We start from the raw sequence: 24,733 nt of genomic DNA, 5'->3' as shown, positions 1-24,733 counted from the left end.
CACTGTGGATAGTACCTGGTACCTGATACTTTTTTTAGTACCACCTCGATCGAGGTTCCAAGCGAGCCGAGCCGATGCTAAATGTAACGTCAAAACCCTGCAGATCACTGATTGGTCAGAGAGAGACGTCACTACCAGCGTCAATGGATTTGCGACACGGGACATCAACCCCCTAGTTTTAAAGTTAGCAACAGCGACAGCAATATCATTTGTTCACGTGACTTTCGAATTGTAAAATGAAATGGCTGTGCGCAAAACCACGCCGTGGTCAATAAACGAGATGCAGATGTTACTCTCGTTAGCGACGAATGAAACGACGTGAAACGAAAAAGTCTTTCAGGAAGTGTCTCAGCTGTTGGCCGCACACGGCTACCATCGGACCCACCAACAGTAGAGGGAAAAGTTAAAAAAACTTAAAAGTGACTACAGAACTATCAAGGACCACAACAGCCGGAGTGGTTCCAACAGAAGAAAGTGGAAGTGGTTCAACCAAATGGATGCTTTCTATGGCAATAGTCTGGCGAGCAATGGGAGAGAGAGTGCCCTGGACTCGGCCATGGTGTTATTGGAGTCCACGATAGAGGATGGTACGTTTTGTTACGTTAACTCTATATTCTGCTTGAAAGCTTCACTTATTTAGTTGACCAGCTACTGGAAAGCTTGCTTCTAAAACAACCAGGCCAATTTAACTGTTACACTTGTGTAAAATCACCATGCAACAACTGCTTTATGCAGCACAATGACCTAGTAGCTAACAGCTAGGTGGTCGTGTTATTGTTTATGGTCAGTAATGTTTGTGTCACGTTTAAGATGATGTCATGGCAGTAGAGGTGGCGTAACTATGACGATCAGCCTATAATCCCACCCATGTTGAGGTGGCACTAAACTGCAGTGGAAAAGCAAGCTCAGAAAAATAAAGGGAGCAGAGTCGATTCGAGTTGAACCATAACGTGCAGTGGAAAATTGCCATAACTGTCTGGCTACTTTCACTGATTTAAAATACCACTATGTACAGTATTAAAGAAATGTAATTCTTCCCATTTCATTACTCATATACTAAATATTTTCTGCATCCAAATTCATGTACATACTGTACTGAATTCAATGCAGAATTTACTTCTTGATCTTTAATAAAATACATACTTTAGGTAGTAGATGTGTAATATGAATATATTTGTGGACATACTACATCCAAAAATGTGAGCATTAGTAGCCTGGGACAACAGTCAAGTATACAGTAGGGGTCATTATTTAAAACATTTTGACTGTAAAATGCCACAATTGACCATTCAAACTCAGGTGTTTCATGAATCCATGTATTAAGCACTTTTAATTAACTTTCTGTTGGCTCTTCCGTTGGGGTCAAAGGTTAAAAAATTAATCTTACACTTCAGTCACATCATTACTGTAATCTGAGTTAATCAGAGATAAAAAGAAGTAAATTCTGTCAAATCATTAAATGAATAACATACTTTCTCTTTGATACTGGCTTCTCAGAAAGATTCAGGGTAACACTTTACAATAAGGTTCTATTCGTTAATATTAGTTAATGCATTTGGTATCATTAACAGACAATGAACAATATATACTTTTAGCATTTATTAATCTTTGTTAAAGTTAGTTAATAAAAATACAATTGTTCATTGTTAGTTCATAGTGCATTAACTAATGTTAACAAATACAACTTTTGATATTAAAAATGTATTAGTATATGTTGAAATTAACATGAACTAAGATTAATAAATGCTGTAAAAGTATTGCTCATTGTTAGTTCATATTAACTAATGTTGTTAACTAATGTTAACAAATGGAACCTCATTGTAAAGTGTTACCAGGGGCTTCACAGTGACAGTAAATTGTAGAAAGCATTTAACGACAAAGCAACTGGAAGTCATTCATTTTTTTTTTTTTTTTTTTGGAGAGTTAACGATTTAGAGCAACGTAGACCATTGTTTATGCAACAATGTTGTCAGAGTTCAGCTTTATTATATTACATTCACCACTGTAAAAATGTTTTGTTGGGTAACCTACAAAATGTGCTTCATGTGGTAACATCAAAATTTCATTGTTACAGAAACAAAAGTTTTTTTAGACCTTATTTTGACTGCAATATTTGTACTATGAGTTAAGGAGAACTCATCAGCATACACACTGGGTTTCTCCACAAACGGACCCACAGGGCTCTCAGCTCCTCAGAATAAAAAGAATAAAACATGTTATGTGGTTTGGAGAGCCCTCTTGTCTGTCTCTGTGAGTGTGTCTGTATGTAAGTTTGCCCTCAACTAGTCTTGTGACATGTTCTGGACTACCACCCTCTAGCTTCAAAGCCAATATTTTCCCAAATACCCTTGAGTCTAGGTCAGGGTGTTTATAGTTCATAACTGTACAATTTATATCTAGTGTGTGTGCTTTGTTCTGTGCATGTGTGCATGAGCTGGCTATGAAGGAGTAAAAGAAAGTGTGAGAAAATGATAGGTAAATAATATTTAAATACATTAGTTGTCAGACTGTTGGAGTGTCAATGCTGCATATTAGACTATTTTCGGTCTGCATTTTCACAGTAGCTGCTGCCCTTACAAAAAGTTACTGTAAAGATACAATGGTGCATTGATGGACAGGTAATTTATATGACCATGGTACATGTCCAAAAAACATTTTAAAACCAATAATTTCTTTACTTTTTGTCAGTGTGATTCTCTTATTTATTTATCATGATACCCTTTAATTTCTCTTCTATAATAAGAATATGCTAATAAAAATTGATTTCCCTATTTTAATAGGCAGGTGTACCTGGCACCTTTTGTATCACTGCACAATAAAGTATGGAGCATGTGTGTGTTTGTGTGTGTATAGAGTAGTGACGTGGGTAAAATTTGGAAAAGGAGGAACTATTTGGCAAAGGATTTATTATAACAGCTTATGGTAACATTGTTACTCTCTGTCAACATGATCACGTGGGAAATTGACATGCTAGTTCTGAATGTTTTTCCACCTAAATTCAGACCCAGAATTCAGGAGAAATGCCACTGTGCAGCAAATGTCCATGCTTCAAAAATCCTTTGACGTGCCTTTGACGTCACATGCCTTTATACCTCTGGCTAGCGGAATTCAACATTTTCGAAGAAGTAAATAAAGAAAAGCTTTTTTGTCTCAATACTGTTACAGTTAGAAGTATATTAATGTTATTATTGCTCAGACCTTCCAGAAAATTGCCTTTCATGTCACATCCATTCAAAGAATTAAGTAAAAGTATGCTGTTTGGGTCTCAGTACTGTTGTGCATGTGCACAACTGTAGTTCCAACTTCAGCTACTGGGGGACAATTTGGACGTTCAGAAAGCATAGGCCCGTTTTTAGCAGACAAAACATCTGACCGCTTGTCACAGATATTCCCTTGAGATCAGATCAGTCTCTGTTGAAGAAAGAGTAAGAGACATCCTGCACTCAGAAGAAGTGTTAGGACACTCTTATCTCTCTTTCCCCTCTTCTTTGTCACTGTAGCTTATGTTTGCGATGAGAATATAATCAGATTTCACTGGAACTAACTATATATCGCTGTGGCCCCTACATTTGTAGCCCTCAAACTCACTTGTCTTTATACTGTACGTGTGTTGTGTTTGCAGAAACACACATATGTAATCCATGCAAGCATGATGTTCACATGACTTTGAATCTGGGCCCAAGTGTGTGTGTGTTTTAACATGTGTTCGTGAGTGTCAGGGGGCTAAGTGTGCCAGTGCCTGTAGAGTGTTGTAAGTCTTGCAGATAACCAAGGAAAGTTCTGTATTTTTTTGTGATTTCATCTTCTCTCCACTCCTCTTTCATTCATATTCTAATGACTGGTCAAGCACACACACTTTCTTATTCACACTACAGTGTGGTCCACTCTGAGTCTGAGACCTCATTAAAAATACAGAACTCAAAATATAATTTAAACCTGTAAATAAATAGAAAGTTTTAGGATTTTTAAAAATGTAAAACAAAGAAACATAATATTATAAAATGAATAAGAAATATGTAAGATTATGCACTATTTCTAGGTCTCTAATCAATAAGCAAATTTATGACGTTGACCAAGTCAATTGCTTTGTACAAAAGGTCAGATTTTCTTGCTTCCACACACAAGATGCCCACTGGAACATTCTCAAATCATGCTGGAATAATATGGATCATCAGGTTTTGCACAAACCTATTGAGTCAATGCCAGCTCGAGTGCATGTTGTTATTAAAGCCAAAATGGTGATATACCAAATACTAAGAAATTATTTTCAATTCAACTTATTACTAAATTCTTTTTATGAAATTTTGTGAAAATGCAAAATGGAAGCATTTTTGGTAATGGCCTCAGACTTTGGACTAGAGGTCAACTTATTGTGGACTTTGCCGATACAATAACTAAGGTGGTGGAAAAGGCAGATAACTGATAAATCGGCTGATAGTTTTTAAAATCGATATTTAGAACATTAAAACATTTTGAAACTTAGTCTTTCCTTGCTCTATATTTAATATGCTATTGTAACAGGTCGGGCAAGGAGAGGCGGGAACCAGCTGAACAGTAAACAAAGTTTTAATGTCAAACTTCAAACAAACATAAACAAACACAGACACACATGCAACGCGGCCGCGTGCGTCTCTCTCTCTCTCTCTCTCTCTCGAACTGGCGCCTCCGGATCCCCTTTATCTCACTCTCCCACTGATCAGCTGGCCAGCCCGGACACGCCCTCCTCCTCGTCACACTCCTTCCCCGCCCACCGGTCTGACCAAACAACCCTCCCATCTCTGGAGGGGAGACGCTGCCCTTCCGGCCGTTCTGTCAGCCGGTGGTCTACCCCGTCTCCTGTGAACCTGGGGGAGAGACGAGGGGAGGCTTGGGGAGAGGGAAAGGGCAGGTGGAGACACAGAGAGAGAGAAAGGAGAGAGAGAGAAGAACTTGTTCTCTGACATGCTGTCGCCCGGCCCCCAACCGCTCCTCTGCCCTCTGGCGGACGACAGCTCGCTCCTCCCCCAGCAGATGGCAGTGAGTCCTCCGGCCCCTGGTGGATGGAACTGCTCCTCCCCTTCTTTGGTGGATGGCAGCGGATCCTCCGGCTCTCGGCAGCCGGCAGCGACCCCTCCGTCCCCAGGCAGACGGCCGCGGCTGCTCCCCTGGCTGATGGCAGTGGCGAGGACTCAGCGGCAGCACATCCCTCCTCCCTCCTGGGTTTCGGCACCACTGTTACAGTTCAAGGTCAGGCAAGGAGGAGCCAGGAACCGGCTGAACAGTAAACAAAGTTTTAATGTCAAACTTAACATAAAACAAACATAAACACAGACACACATGCAACGCGGTTGTGTGCATCTCTCTCAAACTGGCGCCTCTGGCTCCCCTTTATCTCGCTTTCCGGCTGATCAGCTGATTCAGCACCGGCTGTGCACCATCACGGCCCGACCACGCCCTCCTCCTCGTCACAGCTTTATATTTAAGTATTTACCTAATTAAAGTTTTTATAGCCTATATATGTGCCAGATGAAGGATTTATATATATATACAATATATAATTTACCAGATGAGGTCTGAGGAATAATGTTTGTAAATTTTTTTATAATTTTTTTTATTCTCTTTTTTCTCCCCAATTTGGCATGCCCAATGCTCTCTACTTCCTCGTTGTGGTGCAGTTACTCGCCTCAATCTGAGTGGCAGAGGATGGATCTCAGTTGCCTCAGTTTCTGAGACAGTCAGCCCACGCATCTTATCACGTGGCTTGCTGAGCGTGTTACCGCGGAGACTTAACGCGTGTGGAGGCTCACTCTGTTCACCTTGGTGTCCATGCACAACACACCACGTGCCCCACCAAGAGCGAGAACCACCATATTGCTACCACGAGGAAGGTAACTCCACGTGACTCTACCCACCCAAACATAATGTTTTGTTATTACTCACAAGATATGAAGTTGAAGGCACAATGTTTGTGCTGACAGGGTACGTTTCCATATAGTCACATTTTCTTTGCATGTGCACTCATCAATTTATAACACTTGATTTATCTAATCAAAATAACTAAGTGAGGATACACATATGGATGAATATTGTCAACAAGGGGCGGCCACAGAGCAACACAGAGGAATAATAAAAGATCTAAGATCTGTCTCCGTTCTAACAGCAAACTGAGGGATTTCAAGAGGAAGCTCCAAATACACACACACGACCCTCAAGTTTGTGTCACAGTGGGGATCCTTTTGCTGGAAGTCCACATGTTTTCCTTTAGTTTAAGTCTCTTTCTCTTTCTTTCTCTCTCTCTCTCTCTCTTACTCACACACAGACACACACACACACACACACACACACACACCTCACCCATGTCCTTCTTTTCTTTTCTTAGCTCTCTATTTAGTTCTATTCCTTCTTTTTCTCTTTGCATTGAGGTGAGCCAGGCTACAGGGAGTGCCAAGAAAGTTACAAAAACGTATTCATCACAACACACAATCGAAAACACACACACAAACACAACACGTCCTGTCTAAACAATGCTGCTGGGCTGAGTCTGGGGGAGTGATTTGAGTCGGTGTAAAGGGACGCAGCACAGGAAGTGTCAAAGAGAGAGAGAGAGTTTGCGAGTTTGGTGAACAGGAGCAACCCTTCAACAGGGAAAAAGTTTCCTTGCCGCAGCAGGCAGAGGAGTGAGTCTCTCTCTCTCTCTCTCTGTCATTGTTTCTCTCGATCTCCCTTGTTCATGCTTCGGTTGTTGTTTGGATGTACGTTCCAGGACAGGGCAAATACGGTGAGTAATACAAGATCTCAATTCCTATTTCACGATACTTAGAGCTCTGCTGAAAAAACAAAACAAAAAAACAACTTAAACCATCCTAAGATGGTTAGTCAGGTTCTCATCTGGGACAAGGTGATAAGGATGGTCTCTTTTGCAGGTTTTAGAGGAGTTTTGCACAATTTTCAGCTGGTTAGATTTGGAGACCAGTTAAAACCAGCAGAAAATGTCTGTTTTAAGTTATTTGTATCAGCAGAGAAAGCTGTAAAGGGATATTTCAAACATTGTTCAGTCCCTTTCCCCTGTGTAACACATTAAAATAATCGGTCTTTGTTTCACTAACTTTTATTGAGACAAGTTTAGTGCGTAATTAAAACACAAATGCCGACTCTATAGCCAGACCCCTGCAATATATCCATTACATTTACAGTTCAACAGGTTTAGAGTCTTCCTCCCTTTGAGTTTATTCCTCAATGACTTCAGAGGGACTGATGGTTTGCAGTGGTTCTCATAACTTATCATCATTTATTGCACAAGGGAAACAACTGGATGTGGCTGTGTGTGGACGTGGAGGGATTTGGGGATGGTGGGAGTCTCTAAGTGGCCTGGAACTGCTTTATGGACACTTGAAATGTATCATGGTACCTGATCATGATACATCATGGTAGACTGTTTCCATCATATGTCCTGTGACTTGTTCCCCAATGAAATCATTCACATTTGAAACTTTGTTATCGTCTGCAGGATGTTTCTTCATTCTCCTTGATCTTGAAGTTGTAAAGATGATAAAAGGTTAGTTTCGGTGATTTTGTGATTGTGTTTTTTGGCAAGAAAGGAATGATTCATCTTTTACAGCAGTGATTTACAACCAAGGGTATGTATAAGGTTTTGCTCTGTTAAAGCTATAAAACAGAAAATCTAACTTTTATTTATTTTATTTTTTATGGTTCTTTTTTTATCACTGTGCAGCACTGAACTGTATTTATAGGTCCATTATACATGTACACAGACATACAAGCATGTTGTTTGTGCTGATTGTGAAAATATGTTCTCACTGAGAATTCCCACTGACCAAACTGTTGGCGTTACTCCATTGTAACCCACCATTGGCACATTGTGATTATTTACACGTCTTGCCATAAATTTGTAAACTTGCCACTTGCCAAGTGTAAAAATATTTTATGACTATCTCTTGGGATCTCATTCCACGCCTGTCAGTTACGAATAATTTGGATGCTGTTGACAATATTTATAATCAAGTGAAATCGGAGCTATATTTAATTGGATTCATAGCTGTGTCGACTTTCGCGGTAGCGAGAATTCCTCTGGGTTGAGTATTTCCCTCTTTAGTGTTTAAGTAGATTTGCATCTGGAGGTCTTTGGGCTGGTTTTTGTGCATGGTCTGGAGGAATATCAAAGGTTGTTTGTCCTGAGATATTGGCTATAAAATTTTAGTGAGAATTAGTAGTGCTGATGGCAGGACCCTGAGGTTTATGACGCAGAGGCTTCTGGGTGTGAGTGTTTCTCAGGAACCAGAAGTTGAGAAAAGAGGCTTGTGATATATATACTGTATATACTCTGAATATTGGTTCAGGAAACACTGCATCAGAGTCATTGAGTGGGTCAGAGTGATTTGTAAGGCCACTGTGGGATTATTGGGGTGTATTTCACTACTAGGGGTCTCTGTGTGGGCTTGACAGAACTGAGTTTGTAAGTAAGGAGCCCAGGATAGGGGTTAGCACTGTGTTTTAGCAGTTGTGCCATGTCGTGTTATTCTTGCTATCCAGAATTTTGACTATTGGCATGAAGTCTGGTGCAGATTGCACATTGTTCAGGCAATGCCCACAGTCATGTCCAACATGCAAAATAAAAAAAGTTTGTGTTTTGTTTTTGTTTTTTTCATGACGTAGGCCTATAGGATAGAGGTCTGCACAGGCCTTAAAAAGAGGCCCGAATCCGACCCCTGACCTGAGACCACGTGACCTGACCCGACCCGATCAGTACCGTCACATTTTTAACCCAAAACTGACCCAAACACGAAATCGCTCACTGTCTTTATAATTTCTTCTCAAAATAATAGGCACACCAGAGCAGACGGATAAAACATTGGCTCACCGTTTATGAAGCGCTGAAATGTTGCTTGTTGCAGAACAATCTGGAATTGTGTGTAACACTATATGCAGCATGAACTTCTTCAGAATTGACTGTGCAATGGTCAAAGACGTCCATTCAGCACTTATTCACAAAGGAAAACAATTGAAAAACAGTGCAGATGCACAAAAATACGTTGGTTGTGAACAGCCCCTCACAGTACGTGTCCACTGAAGTGGAAGAAATCCGCTCAAAGCCACTCACTATGCCACAGACAGAGAGCTCCCACTTAGGGAAGTGGTACAGCGAATTTGAATTGAGGTTTTCAGTTCAAGAGTAATAATATCATCTTAAATATGCATGGTTACAGTATATAAAGTGATGATTTATTACTATTTTGCTTACTCAGCCACAGTATTGAAACCAGTGAATGAAACCATTTCTCAACTTTTTGACACTCTTGGCTGCTTTCAATGCTTGTTCCGTCAATTCCCCTCATGAGTGTGGCATTCGTGGAAGAGCGTGTGCGCAAAATAGGTAGGCCGATTAAATATTTCATTAGCTACAAACCCGAACCCATCCAGAACCTGAAGCCATACTTTAAAAACTGACCCAAACCCTGCCCGAAACCCTCATGGTTTTTGGGTCCCGTCGGGCTCAGGTCGGGTTGCAGACTTCTACTGTAGGGGTGTGTAATTCTTACATCAAAATACTTCCACAATAATAAAATGATGTGCAAAGAAGTGGTTGCTCATTCAAATAATGATGCAGCAGTCTTTGAGAAAGGTTGTACAAGCAACATCAAACATTTTGGAAAATGTGTGCAGACGTGGTGGTCAGACTTTACTTCCACCCAAAAGTAAGGTAAGAAACCACTATTTCTCAGATCATAACTGCAGACAAAGCGGAATATACAATTGTGTTTAAGGAATGAAGATATCTTGTTTACTTAAAATTAACAGCCTCAAACAAAACTGCAGCGACTAGTTTTTTCTAGAAACTAAATTGCTCATAGCACCCTTCTAACATGTAAACAAAATGCCAGCCAGCCAATCAGATTGAAACTAGTGGATTTCAACTCTTACCATTTTTGTGTACAATATGCATGAGACAGTCCTTAGGATGTGCAAATGCCATGCTAACATGCCAAAGTGATGCTAATTTTATTGGATAAAATGGTCTGTAACATGCTGTAGCGATGTTAGTTGGTTTTTGTGGATTTTGTGGATCAGTTGGCTTTTGAAGAAGATTTGCACTCATTTCGTTCTGCATTTTGCAATCCTTTCCAAGTATGCCTCAAACTTTATGTAAGCCAGTGTGTGCCCACCCACCCAAATTTTTACTACGCAACATTCAGCAGTCTTTGAAAATGAAAACCAGGAGACAAGACAGTGATGTCATTGAGAAAATTAATTGCCCATCTGCAAGTCTTGATGAAGTCAGATGAAAAACGCCTGAACCAATTGAGACTGACTTCACCTTTAGCTCATTTTCCTTATAGTTTGACTCTTCGATTCTGCACCACAATATCAACACAATGTCCCTCCACTGTTCTTCAGCACAGAACGACTGTACCTGTAGCTTCATCTCAGTGGAGGCTTCATCCATCAGCTCTAGATTAAAATTAATGCTGTCTGAGAGCGCATGCCACTTTTATACAAGCCTGGCAGGGAGATAAGAACTAATCGCTAATTAAATCATTTAACAACTTTCCTCAAAGTTTCCTTGACACTAATCTAATCCTGGTCTCTCGAAATGGGAAAGTACTTTTTATGTCATGCAGTTAAAAGACAAATCTTTTTTTTTTCCTTTGATCAAAACTCTGCAAGTGTTTGCATTTTTATAAACACATATTGGAGTAACAGTCTTTCCAGAACTTGATCAGTGAAGATCGTAAAAGTGGTGTTTTAATAAGCTACTCTTCATGCTTTGCTTCAAGAAAAGAATTTTTCACATAAAAAGACCCCCACTCTGATATTAACCATTTATTAAGCTTTCAATTCCTCTTTTCTCTAATAAACCTCTTTCACAGACTGTGATGACGCGTTTCCACCTTATATATCAGCATAATCTCACAATTTTTTTATATTATACATTTTTAAAATATTGAGTGTAAATTTGAGTGTAAAGACAAGAGTATTCTAGAGTCAAATGTGAGGCCATCTGTCCGACATCTAAAGCTTGGCTGAAATTGGGTCATGCAACAGGACAATGATCCCAAGCACACCAGCAAATCTACAACAGAATGGCTGAAAAAGAAAAGAATCAAGGTGTTGCAATGGCCCAGTCAAAGTCCAGACCTCAACCCGATTGAAATGCTGTGGCGGGACCTTAAAAGAGCTGTGCATAAACAAATGCCTGAAAACCTCAATGAACTGAAGCAACACTGTAAAGAAGAGTGGGCCAAAATTCCTCCACAGCGATGTGAGAGACTGATAAAGTCATACAGAAAACGATTGCTTGAAGTTATTGCTGCTAAAGGTGGTTCTACAAGCTATTGAATCATAAGGTGTACTTTGTTTTCACACATGGCTTCTCCATTTTGGCTTTATTTTTGTTCAATAAATCATGAAACGGTGTAATATGTAATGTGTTGTTGTTCATCTGAGGTTGTATTTACCTAATTTTAAGACCTGCTTAGGACCAGATGATTTTTATTATGTCCTGATACGTAAAACCATAGAATTCAAGGAGGGTGTACTTTCTTTTTCACATGACTGTATAACATTATGCTTTGTGTTATATTACCCTGGAATGAGTTTTAAAAAACGAATTACCACAGCTGCGAGGAGGTTTCAATTACAGCTGCTGAGAAAGTGACAGTAAATTTGGCATCTTCTCCCATTTTACTGTCTTAATTCACCGCTCTCTATTTTTTTCCTCTTCTGGAAATTCATTAAAATGTAATGGTGGATTTTTTCATTTGGACTTGGAGCAAATGGGTAAGTGAAAATAATATTTGCTGTGATCTCCCATTGACTCCCATTCATCGCTGTTGAAGTTTACCCTGCCAACATTTACTTCTGTGTTCCAAAAAGTATATATTCCAACCCCTTTCAGCCTCATAAAACCCTCATTCTTACTTTATGGTCTTAAGCTGAAGTGTGTAACTTCTGCACCACTAACATCACCAAATGGCCTTTTTCAAACATGTTTCCCAAAATTGCCTGCCATTGGTTGGTCACACGGATTGTCCCACCCCAAAACTCACACCAGACATTGACCCTGTGTTGCTGTGTCAGACTGTTCGGCATGCTCAAACAACATAAGCGGGAGTAAATAATTGTAGAATTTTAGTTTTTGGGTGAACTTTCCCTTTAACATCGAAAAAATTACTGCACCTTTAAATTCTGCTTTCTCCCTCAGTCTCTTTTTCACCCCACGAGTAAGGTGAAGAAAGTGACAGCTCACCAGTGTTATTACCTCACAATGTGGTGAGGAATGAGGCTACCCACAAGCCTTACATAAGCCTGACCTGATGGCTCGCTTGGCCTGTGTAGGGGTTCTTAAAGCCTTTTTTTTTATAGTTAGCCACAAAGAAAAAGGGATGGTTGAATGAATGTCTTACTTTTTGCTCTTTTATGATCTGAATGTTGGGGAGAAAGTGGTGATTTTACATCAGCCTTCTATGGTTTGCCTGTAAGCCTTGCTGTGAGATTGCTTAACCTGTGAAGTAAAACAAAATTCCCTGCTGCGATGTGGAATATCTAGAGTTTATGGGCAAATCCTCAAGATGAGGGTTGTGTATCTGTTTTCGTGTGTTGTGTTGTGTTTGGTTTATATGTTCAGCATAACAGCTTTCATTACCATGTGTTATTCTGAATGTATACTACTGTGGTTGCTTGTTAAAGTTTAAGGGTATTGTTTTTTGGATGTTAAAAAAGCCTACTATATATCCCAGCCTACTAGGTTCCCAACCTAATATGTAGAGACAACTATGAGTAAGCCATTCATACATTAACTGCCACAAAAAGTGTAAACACTGTGACTCTGTGGCACTTTCAAGACCCTTGCTCTGTTTAAGCATCTCAACCACCCATTAAGCAATATTGCCACAAGCAATAGGGCAGGACTATCTGTTTGATCGACCAATCGAAGACAGGGGGAGTGTTTAAGAAACCTGTTTGGAAATAGTGTCTATTTTTGCACTTCCGTTTGGTGATGCATGTGGCTCACAACTATCCACAACTATCAAGTGGATCAAAGCTTTCATAGTCTTCTGAGACTCGTGAATTCTGCCTCTTCCACACTTATCACATCCCCACGGGCTGTAACGCATGAGGAAGCCCATAGTATTTTCCACAAATTAGCATGTAACCCGCAGGCACCCTATTACCATGGAAACCACTGAAGCAATCAAGAGCAGATCATCCACAAATGGCACCCAGCCTGAAACCGAGCCAGTGGATATTTCACTTATGCCAGACCAGAGACTGTTATCATTGCAGTTCAACACAGATCACACATGACAATAAATCAGATCTCTGTTCTGTTCAAATGTCTTGTGTTTTTAGTGGTGTCAGCTCATACTATTAAACCCATATTATTTAACTTAAAAGTATACAGTAACTCATTCTGATTACTGACAAGCGGCATATTTCGTCAGATATTTTTGCATCAATTCAATTGTGTTTACCTTTTCCTGTGGCACGACTGATAGCGCATTGCATTAGCAGCCTCATAGACACAGGCTGTTGATAAATGTGATACAGACTCTTAGGTTTCATTTTCACTCTAAGATTACATTTTTACTCCACTGACGGTCAGGTTTAGGGTTGGGGTTTGGGTTAGGGCATATGATTAACAAAATATATATTTCTCTGCACAGTATTAAATAATTTACATCTAAAAATACAGCTTGCTTTTGGCGCCACTCTGTTGACATTTCACCCGGAACTGGAGCTCACGTGTGCCAATACGTTCAACAATACTTGCAGCTTTGGGTACTGGGGGCAGTGCTTCAAATTTTGGTAAGCACAGACTGATTTCAGCTGAAGAACTTTTGACCTACTATTGCCAAAATCTGGCATTGTGGCGGCAGGTTTTGCATCGGCAAGCACCACAAATTTTCTTCAGAAAATGAAAAAAGAAATATTATAAACATTAGCATTTTAAATACCTAAATAACCTATACCAGCAAAAAGTTCTTCAAATGCCCCCTTCTCCTCTAAGGAAGAATAGAGAAAATTCAGTTATTCCATAATTTCTAAAGGTTTATATAATCCCTTGGAGTGTCCCCACTTTCATCTTATAATTACAGAATCATCAGCCTTGTGCTCTTTTCCTCCAGATGGACACAAGTGTGTGTGTTAGAGTGTATGTGTTAAGTAGTTAATTATGTTTGGTCTTTAGAAGTCTTTGGGTATTAAACTTGGCTAATCTTAATAAATATGGATGAAATCCCGCTAACTGCACTTTTTCTGTAGTCTACAGTCAGAACCTTTTTTCTATGCTTTTATGTCATCACACTCAGTGTCTTTCTTTCTATTTTTTCTTCTCTGTTATCTTTTCTAACCATATGCTAATGACATCTTATCATTCTCTACTTTATAATCAGCTGTTAGCACAAATGTACAAAATTGCACTGCGCGGATTCCTGCTCTTAATTCAACAGATGACATTTTTATGTCTGCATTGAGGGCAATTTCACTGGAAAAGGCTTACTGGCTGCTAGGAAAGACACAATTTTCCATAAGGCGTATTTGGCTGTGGTTGCATAATGATTCGTTTTCATGTGAGTGGAATGTGTCTGGGCCATAAATATGTTTGCAGGCAGTTGAATAAACTAAGTGAAACTTGAAGGGATAGATTAATACTTATGGCCAATAACATCGCTCTGAGGCACTGTGGTCTCAAATTATGGCAGGTTCTCTTGTAATTCTTGTGCCAGTGTCTCGGATACTTTGTGATAAGTACTGTAAGTTTAGCTGATCTAAATGATGGAACTGAAATAGAATTAGAGGAAGACATTTTTGGTATGTTTATGCAAAGTTGAAACTTCCTGGCCTGGAAATATAAAAGACTTGAATTTTGGACAGAAAACGTGACAAAATTATTTGATGCATATTAATGCATTATTGCATTAAAAATAAAGGTTGCCTAACTGTCACTCACTCGACGTTGTGTCGAAGTAGTGACACTAGGGGTCACTCTTGGGAGCCCGAAACACCTCTGGTCTTTGAAAAAAGGCCAATGGGAATTGGCGAGTGGTATTTGCATACCACTCCCCTGAACATACGTGTATAAAAGGAGCTGGTATGCAACCACTCATTCAGATTTTCTCTTCGGAGCCGAACAGTCGATGCTCACTGAGCTGAATTCCCACGGCTGTCCATTCACCTCTGCTGGATCTGATGGCGCATTTCAGCAGCTTCTCTCCCTCTGCACTACAGAGAACGCCCCTGGGCGCTTCAGCAGAAATAAAAGAGTATATTCTAAAAAAAGAGTATATTTCTCTAAAAGAGCGGCACACACGGAACATCTTTTTAAAGATAGCCTTCCGTTTGTGTGTTATTCCTGGTTGCAGTCATTATCTCTTGCCTTCTGATGGTCACAATCGCTGTCTTTCGTGTCTGGGCGCTACCCACGCGGAGACATCGTTCATGGATGGGTCATTGTGAGAACATGACCATGGCAACGTTGCGGTCACGGCTTGCCTTCCTAAGAAAGCAAGCCACCCCAGCGGCTCCCCACCTCGGTCCTTCTACCTACGGGTATGAGGCCAGCGCGGTTAGCACTGGGGGCGATTTGGGGACCTCAATGGGACCACCTCCACCGGGTATCCCCCCACAGACCTCCCATTCCACAGCACGCTTGTCTGCCCTGATCAGGCTTCCGGATGAGTCCGCCGGCTCGTCTCATAAGGCTCTCATGGTGCACCTATGCCTGCAGAGCGCCGCCACCTGGCGCGGGTGCCCGAAGCTCCCGTCCGGAGCCTGTAGGTTTACATTGTCCCTGACGGCCACGGCCTATGGTGCCACTGGACAAGCCGTCTCTGCCCTGCATACCATGGCTCTCCTGCAATTCCACCAAACCAGGGCGCTAAAGGAACTGCACAAGGGTAGTTCCGCTCCAGGATTGATGCAGGAACTGCGCTCGGCGACTGACCTTGCCCTCCGGACGACGAAGGTCACGGCATGGTTTCTCAGGCGGGCGATGTCCACCTTGGTGGTCCAGGAGCGCCACCTTTGGCTCAACCTGGTCGAGATGGGAGAGGCCAACAAGGCACGGTTCCTCGACGCCCCCATTTCCCAGGTTGGCCTGTGCGGTGACACCATCAAGGACTTTGCCTAGCAGTTCTCTGCGGTGAAGCAGCAGACGGAAGCTATCCAACACATCCTGCCCTGGCGTGGCTCAAGATCCCACACCCCGTCTGCTCGTCGCCAAGGGTGTCCTCCTGCGGTGACTGCACCGGCTCCAACGCAGCCCGCCCCACGGCCCGGCCCCGGCATGGAGCCCACCGCAGGAAGCAGACGCCACCCGTCTCACGGCCAGCCGCCAAGAATCCGAGAAAGGCTTCAAAGCGCCCCTGAGACAGGCGACCCAGGGGCGAAGAAACCCACTGCTCTGGAGCTGCTAAGCAGACCACTCCATCCCCCGGTGGAGGGCCGGGAGGAGAATCTTTTGTTACCTTTTCATTTAATTTCACTGCATGCCCAAGTGGCTGCAGTACCCAAAACTTCAGCAAAAGAGCAGTTTCCTTGTTCCATGGGTCACATACCCGGTGCGCACGGCCGTCACCATGACCACCGTCCACCATTCCATTTCGGCAGGTTTGGTGCTCCAGTGGTGGCCTCCCCGCCCCTGCGTGCCCAGCTGTGGCACAAATCCGCCCCCGATGTGACGGTCTCCACGAGTCACGAGGACAAACCTCTTCCTCCCCCATCCCAGGCTGTTCCGGGGGTGGTCACAAGGAGCCAGGAAAGTGCTTCGATGTCCCTAAACTCAGCATGGCCACGGTACAATGTGGCACCTCAGGCTCCACCCCACCGCGAGGCCCCACCCACTGGTACGTCTGATGAGATTGTCCCCTTGATACCCCTCGCCCAGAGCTTGGACGTGTGGCTTGCGTTTTCAAACCCGTCATGATGGCTGATCCGGACCGTCCGACTTGGCTACGCGATTCAGTTCGCCAGGCGTCCGCCCAGGTTCAGCGGCATCCACTTCACCTCGGTGAAGGGTGAGAATGCCGCTGCCTTGCACGCGGAAATCGCTACCCTCCTACAGAAGGGTGAGATAGAGCCTGTCCATCCGGCCGAGATGAAGAATGGGTTTTACAGCCCCTACTTCATTGTACCAAAAAAAGGCAGTGGGTTGCGGCCAATCTTGGACCTGCGAGTACTGAACCGGGCTTTACACAGACTCCCGTTCAAGATGCTGACGCAAAAATGCACTCTAGCAAGTGTCCGGCATCAAGATTGGTTCACGGCGGTCGACCTGAAGGACGCGTACTTCCACATCTCGATTCTACCTCGACACAGACCCTTCCTGCGGTTTGCATTTCAGGGTCAGGCGTATCAGTACAATGTCCTTCCTTTGGGCCTGTCCTTGTCCCCTCGCATCTTCACGAAGGTCGCAGAGGCAGCCCTTGCCCCATTAAGGGAAGTGGGCATTCACATCCTCAACTATCTCAATGACTGGCTAATCCTAGCTCACTCTCGGGATGTGTTGTGTGCACACAGGGACCTGGTGCTCTCGTACCTCAGCCGACTAGGGCTTCGGGTCAACTGGGAAAAGAGCAAGCTCCTCCCGGTTCAGAGCATCTCTTTTCTCAGCTTGGAGTTGGACTCAGTCTCAATGACAGCGCACCTCATGAACGAGCACAGTCAGTGCTGACCTGTTTGAAGGCGTTCAGACAGAAGATAGTGGTTCCACTGAAACTGTTTCAGAGGCTCCTGGGGCATATGGCATCCTCAGCAGTGGCCACACCACTCGGGTTGATGCATATGAGACCACTTCAGCACTGGCTCCAGACTCGAGTCCCAAGATGGGCATGGAGCCACAGGACACATCGCATGGCCATCACACCGGTCTGTCGCCGCCTCTTCAGCCCTTGGACCGACCTCACATTTCTACGGGCAGGCGTTCCCCTAGAGCAGGTCTCCAGGCGCATCGTGGTTACGACAGACACCTCCAAAACAGCCTGGGGCGCTGTATGCAATGGCCACGCAGCCGCTGGCTCCTGGACGGGCCCGCGGCTACGTTGGCACATCAACTGCCTCGAGTTGTTGGCAGTTCTGCTCACCCTGCGGAGGTTTCGCCATTGATCCAGGGCAAGCATGTGTTAGTTCTGACAGACAAAATGGCAACGGTGGCATACATCAACCGTCAAGGCGGTTTACACTCCCATTGTATGTCACAACTCACTCGCCGTCTCCTCCTCTGGAGTCAGCAGCACCTCAAGTCACTGCGAGCCACTCACATCCTGGGCGATCTCAACACTGCAGCGGACGTTACCCTCAGGGGAGAGTGGAGACTCCACCCTCAGGCGGTCCAGCTGATTTGGAGTCGATTCAGGCAGGCACAGGTAGACCTGTTCGCTTCCTGAGAATTCTCCCACTGCCTGCTCTGGTACGCCCTGTCCGAGGCACCACTCGGTATATACGCGCTGGCACACAGCTGGCCCCCTGGACTATGCAAATATGCGTTTCCCCCAGTGAGCCTATGCAAGGTCAGGGAGGACGAGGAGCAGGTCATCCTAGTAGCACCCCACTGGCACACCCAGACATGGTTCTTGGACCTCACGCTCCTCGTGACAGCCCCCCCAGTGAATTCCCCTGAGGAAGGACCTTCTTTCTCAGGGACGGGGCACCATCTGGCACCCGCGACCAGACCTCTGGAATCTCCATGTCTGGCCCCTGGATGGGATGCGGAAGACTTAAGTGGCCTACCACCCGTGGTGGTAGACACGATCACTCAGGCTAGGGCTCCCTCTATGAGGTGCCTGTATGCCTTGAAGTGGCATCTGTTCGCTAAGTGGTGTCATGGCACACCATGACACAGTGGACGGTAAGTCCTTAGGGAAGCACAACCTAATCATCAGGTTCCTGAGAGGTGCCAGAAGGTTGAATCCCTCCAGAACGCACCTCATTCCCTCATGGGACCTCCCTGTAGTTCTTCAGGGTCTACGGGGAGCCCCCTTTGAGCCCCTGGAGTCAGCTGAGCCTAAGGCACTCTCTTTAAAGACTGCCCTCCTGACTGCGCTCACTTCCATCAAGAGGGTAGGAGACCTGCAAGCATTCTTTGTCAGCAAAATGTGCCTGGAGTTCGGTCCGGGCTACTCTCACGTGATCCTGAGACCCCGACCGGGCTATGTGCCCAAGGTTCCCACAACCCCATTTAGGGATCAGGTGGTGAACCTGCAAGCACTGCCCCAGGAGGAGGCAGACCCAGCCCTGACGTTGCTGTGTCTGGTGCGTGCTTTACACATCTATTTGGATCACACGCAGAGCTTTAGAGTCTCTGAGCAGCTCTTTGTCTGCTTTGGTGGACAGTGGAAAGGAAACGCTGTCTCCAAGCAGAGGATCGCCCACTGGGTCATTGACGGCATATCAATGGCATATCACATTCTGGACGTGCCGCCCCCTGCAGGGCTACGAGCCCATTCTACCAGGAGTGTGGCGGCCTCCTGGGCCTTGACCAGTGGCGCCTCTCTAACAGATATTTGCAGAGCAGCGAGCTGGGCAACACCCAACACTTTGCGAGGTTCTACAATATCTGGGTTGAGCCGGTTTCATCCCGTGTCTTGCTAAGTACGAACAGGTAAGTCCGGGACAGCTGGCCAGGTGTATCACTTGCTCATAGCGCCTTTCACCTCCCCTGAGCTGAAGACGTGCACTGTTGACTTCCAGTATTGTTCACAAAGTGTGTTCCCCGGATGACTTCCTCCGTGCCTTGTGGCAGATAAGTTTGTGGAGAAACTCGCTGCCGATTCAGTACATGTGCTAACTAAGCCCTGTACTGGGGTAGGTGCTCTGCATGTGTTGGTTCCTAATAGATGACCACATGTGAGGTATATATTCCACTAAATCGTTTCCCTGTTGGTAAACTGCATCTTCCTTGGGCAGAGGCCCCTCTGCCCCCGGTCACCATGTTTGTAGAAACTCCTCCCCCATTGGGTAGGACCTACCATGGGACTTCTCCACATGACATATTTCCGACAAGGCTCGGCAAGACCATGTGATGTATTTCCACTCAAAATACCCCCCCCCCCCCTTGGCGGGGTGTGGTCTCTGTGGTGTCTTCCCCTTGGGAGTGACACCCCCCTGACGTAGACACTGGTGGCCCACCAACTTTTTGGGGAGAGAAAAAAGAGGATAAGAGGCCATGACTGGGCTAGCCTGTCCCTATCTTTTGGGCAGTCGACTTGTCCCCGTAGGGCTGTTCGGCGCTCATAACAGCGTTGGGGGTGGTTACGTGTCAGCCTGGTGCGCTGGCTATGAGGCACACAGTGGTCTGCCTGTCTCACACCGCCAGTTCACGTAACACAGTTCAGCTAGTTGTGGCGTTTCATATAGGGACCCCTAGTGTCACTAGATTGACACAACGTCATGTGAGTGACAGATAGGGAATGTCCTGGTTACTTTCGTAACCTCCGTTCCTTGATGGAGGGAACGAGACGTTGTGTCCCTCCTGCCACAAAGCTGGACTACCCGCTGAAATGGCTGGGACCTTGTCTCGGCTCCTGAGCACAAAACCTGAATGAGTGGTTGCATACCAGCTCCTTTTATACCCTTATGTTCGGGGGAGTGGTATGCAAATTTTTTATGATATAATTTAATGATAGTCTATCTAATAACTCGCTTTATATGCACTAAATATGCTTCTCATCTGCAATGCAGTAGTTTTGTATTGTGATTGAAGCCTTGTTTTCACGTGAGTGATCATGGAACCACTAGCGCCAATGATCTGCTCTGCTCTGTATCTCTGGAGCCTACGCATCGGGTACCACAGACCACAAAACTGATGTGACCAATTTTAATTCTAGTGAGAATTTAAAGTGAGTTTAAAGCGCTATGGAGGAAGTCAAACCTCTGAAACAGAAGACACCCATGACATGCTAAATATTACTGAGGAAAAGACCAACACTGTGGTATTCGCCAAAATAGAGGGTTTTTCAAATTACATGTAATCCTCCTTAGTAAAATGTTTCACTATTTTACAGTAGCTGTGATATTCTGGCAAATTTATAGTTTCATATTAAATAATCTGTTAGGTAGAATCTATTAGACCTCATTTTTATTTCAACTATGGCAGTTTCTTAAATAAATTTTTTCATAACAAATACTATTATTAATATTGATAATAATAATTTAGAAAGACTAGCAACAATGACCTCACCACAGTAATGAGGAGTCATATTTGGTTTTACCTGTGCTAAAATGGCATTGCATTGTAAATATAAGGGTATATGAAATCTAGACCTCCAAGACTGAAGGACAAATTTTGGGCAAAGTTTTTGAATGATGAATGATGTTTGATATTAGGAAATAAACTGTATGATAAATATAATAGGCTCATACAAATAAACAGGCTTATCAACTTTTTAAAGGGGCTCTTGACAGCAATAGCAAAAATAATGGCACTTGATACATGCCCTTATACTTGAAAACCAAAAAGAAATCTATGCAAGATAACAGAAAATGCCACCCAGGCTACAGCTTGTGTTTTTTTGGTGGGTTGTGACTTGATGTTTAATTTCAAATCTGGGTCTCAAAGAAAAACCAGTTGAGAACCACAGGTGTAGTGATTCAGTGTTGATATCTGTTGTATGTGCATGTTCTGTGAAATAGGGATATAGTCAGGGGCCAAGCACCAAAGGTGCTGTTCTTCTTATTATTATTCTGCTTCTTCTTCCCTAATGGGAGTCTATGGCAGCCCTATGAATGCTACATAGGAAAATTATGAAATTTTGCACACTGATAGAGGTGGTCATGAATAGACCAAACACAAAATTTGGGGTCTCTAGGACACACACATAGCACCACCAGCAGTTAAAAAAATTAACTTTTCTTTTGTGTGCATCTTTTGAAACGTTTGGCCTACAAACAAAATTATTGTTGCATCTGATTACTCTCCTGATGATTTAAGTGGACCCCTTACATTAAACCCCGTCTTGATCTGATTTTCCCAAACAATGGCTTAAAATAATCTCCAGACCAAGCCGCACAGAAATGATAATACAGAATTTAGGTTTTTGCTTTTTTTTTTAAGTTATGGCATTGCAAATTTAACGAGGTCTATGTGAAAATGGATTTGAGGCTGTTCTCGGCAACCCTTTGTCCTATCGAAATGAAACTTTGTGTGCTTCATGAGGACTATGGACTGAGGTCACATGCAGAGTTTTTACGACAGCGCCACCTATGTGTCATGAAGTTTGAAAAATTGCTATTTTGCCTGTAACTTTTGAACCATATGTCCTAAAATCATCTATGGATTTTGTGGGTCATGGGGATTTCAACGATACTTAATTTTCCCATATCAGCGGTACTGTCTCCTCACCATATTGAAATGTATAACAAAATGATATATCTTTTAAATACATTGTTGGATTTCAAAGAAAATTGGTATGCATCATCGACATCATGTCCTTATGATACTTGAACAGTTTGTAGACAGCGCCACCTATAGGTCAAAAGGTAACTTACACTTGTGTGCTGACTCTAACCTCAGGTAGTCTCTTTGCCACTCAATGAGCATGTTGATTGAGTGGCTTAGTATGGTAAAACACTGATATGTATTTCAAAGAGATGTGGGTTCAAATCCCTTGTGGGTCAGTGTTAGAGTTGATGTTATATTGTACTGGAGGTCTTTGTATTGTCTTTACTGAATAGTTTCAGGGCTTATCACTGCTTATTACTTTTTGCAGGTATACTTCTTGTTCTTCTTTGTCATAATATTGTTCTTCTAATATATAGGAGAGTAATATATTTTGAAAGGATTGAGAAGTTTGGAGACAGCATCACCTGTAGTTCAAAAGAGCATGTTCTGTTTAGCATAGTGATCATGCTACATGCTATGATAGCTTAGCATGCTAATCGGTTAACATGCTAACTGTAGGATTTTCTGTCTTATAGGCTATTTGATCACAATGCTAGTCATAGGCAACATTAGCTTAGCATGCTAATTGGTTAACATGCTAACCAGCACATTTGTAAGGCTATTTGAAAACAATGTTATCCATAAGCAATATTACCTTAGCATGCTAATAATCTAGCATGCTAACAAATGCATTTGTTTGCTGGCTTTAAACTTTCATGTCTCTTTGGTATTAGTTAGGTATTTCAACTGAGTGGCCAAGTGGTTAAAGTCATGGAGTGGTGGTGGCATAGTGGGTTAAAATATAAAACATGTAAGCAGAAGGTTTCTGGTTCAATCCTCACAACCATTACCATTGTTTCTTTGAACAAGGCACTTATCTCCAGGTTGCTCTGGGTGGGTTGTCCCTGTAATAAATGCATTGTGATTTGCTTTGGATAAAAACATCTGTTAAAAGTATAAATGCAAAGCATAGATGTAAAATGTTGGATCATTGTTCAAAAGAGTTTTATTCTAGCTAAGGATGGTTTTTAATGTTATACTTCTGTTGACCTCTGATTCTTCATGTTGTGCTTACTACTACATAAGCTTTACTACATTGCATAATTCCTGCTTGAATTCAAAACCAAATATCTCTAAAAAAAAAAAAATTATTAGTGATCGCTTTGTACTTGTGGCTTGGAATCTGTCTTTGGCAATGTTTGGCTCTGTAAGCTGTTTGGCCTAGTTGGACTTTGGTTCAAAAGGTTGCAAGTTCAATTCCTGCTGAGGATGGTTTTAAAAATTTTACTTTTTTGTCCTCTGTGTCTTGATGTTGTGCTTATTACTACATATGCTGTCATTGCAGAATTCCTGCTTCAATTCAAAATTGCTTTGCTTTAACAAGACTGTCTAAGCGATCTTTTCATACTCCTAGCATGAAGAAGGAATTTTGCAGTGTGGTACCGCATAGTTGAGCTGTATAATCTGTGTGGTCGAGTGGTTAGAGCATTGAAAGTCTTGAAAGGGTATAAGTTTAAGTCTGTTAAAGAAAGATTTTAAAAATGTTACTTCTGTTGACCTTTGAGTCTTCACGTTTTGCTTACTCAAATGCTGGGATACCAAATTCCTGCTTCAATTCAAAACATTTTCTCAGCAACAATTTTGTACTCTTAATTTTGAATGCAAAAAAACTGACTGTGGCAAATGCAGTTGTGCTAATTCTCAACATGGTATGTCCCATAGGTGACTATCAGTGCTGTGCCTCTGTAGTACCATGGACTGTCAGTTGGTTTGTAGAATAGAAAGACACATGTTCAAGTCCATCCTTGGGTGACTTGAAATATTTTTTGCTTTTCTTTATGTCATTTGATATCTATGTGACGAGGAGGAGGGCATGGCCGGGCCGTGATGGAACACGGCCGGTGCTGAATCAGCTGATCAGTGGGAGAGCGAGTTAAGGAACAGCCGGAAACACCGGTTCGAGAGAGAGAGATATGCGTGCGGCCGTGCTGCACGTTTGTTTATGTTGGTTTTAAGTTTACCATTAAACTTAATGTTTACTGTTCAGCCAGTACCCGCTTCATCCTTGCCCGTCCTTATGTTGTTACAGTGTTCTTTGGGTTGTGCTTAGTGTTGTGCAGAGGTTGCCATGTGGATGCTTGGCCCCGCAATGGCTGCTTGCGGCTATATTATCTATTTGTTTTTATGTTTAATAAAAATAGTGCAAGTAATTCTCTGCATTGACAGTTATTACTACAGCAATCTGGGCTTCCAGAGTCCTTCAAGTGTCAAAAGCTCCCAGTAAATAAACACACTCAAGACGAACATGAATAATCCATCTATAATGATTCTAAGGTCATTTTCAGCTATTCCCCCATTGAT

At 43.0% G+C, this 24,733-nt stretch overlaps 1 protein-coding gene across 8 annotated transcripts in view; it reads left to right on the top strand.

Moving 5' to 3' along the window:
* Nucleotides 1-24,733, top strand: part of LOC127434082 (sickle tail protein-like) — a 186,389-nt gene that overhangs the window by 63,614 nt on the left and 98,042 nt on the right. Inside the window, exon 1 of one of the 8 annotated variants that reach the window (XM_051686540.1) lies at nt 6,597-6,757. The exons of the other annotated variants lie outside the window; for them this stretch is intronic. Coding sequence (XP_051542500.1) covers nt 6,730-6,757 — 28 coding nt within the window. The 5' untranslated portion in view covers nt 6,597-6,729. Of the gene's footprint in view, nt 1-6,596; nt 6,758-24,733 lie in introns of those variants that run through there. 8 annotated transcript variants of the gene reach the window in all.

This window comes from Myxocyprinus asiaticus, chromosome 44 (assembly GCF_019703515.2).
Source record: "Myxocyprinus asiaticus isolate MX2 ecotype Aquarium Trade chromosome 44, UBuf_Myxa_2, whole genome shotgun sequence".
Taxonomy (NCBI): domain Eukaryota; kingdom Metazoa; phylum Chordata; class Actinopteri; order Cypriniformes; family Catostomidae; genus Myxocyprinus; species Myxocyprinus asiaticus.
The sequence above is the reverse complement of the archived record's forward strand: the minus strand, read 5'-3'. Positions and strand labels throughout refer to the sequence as shown.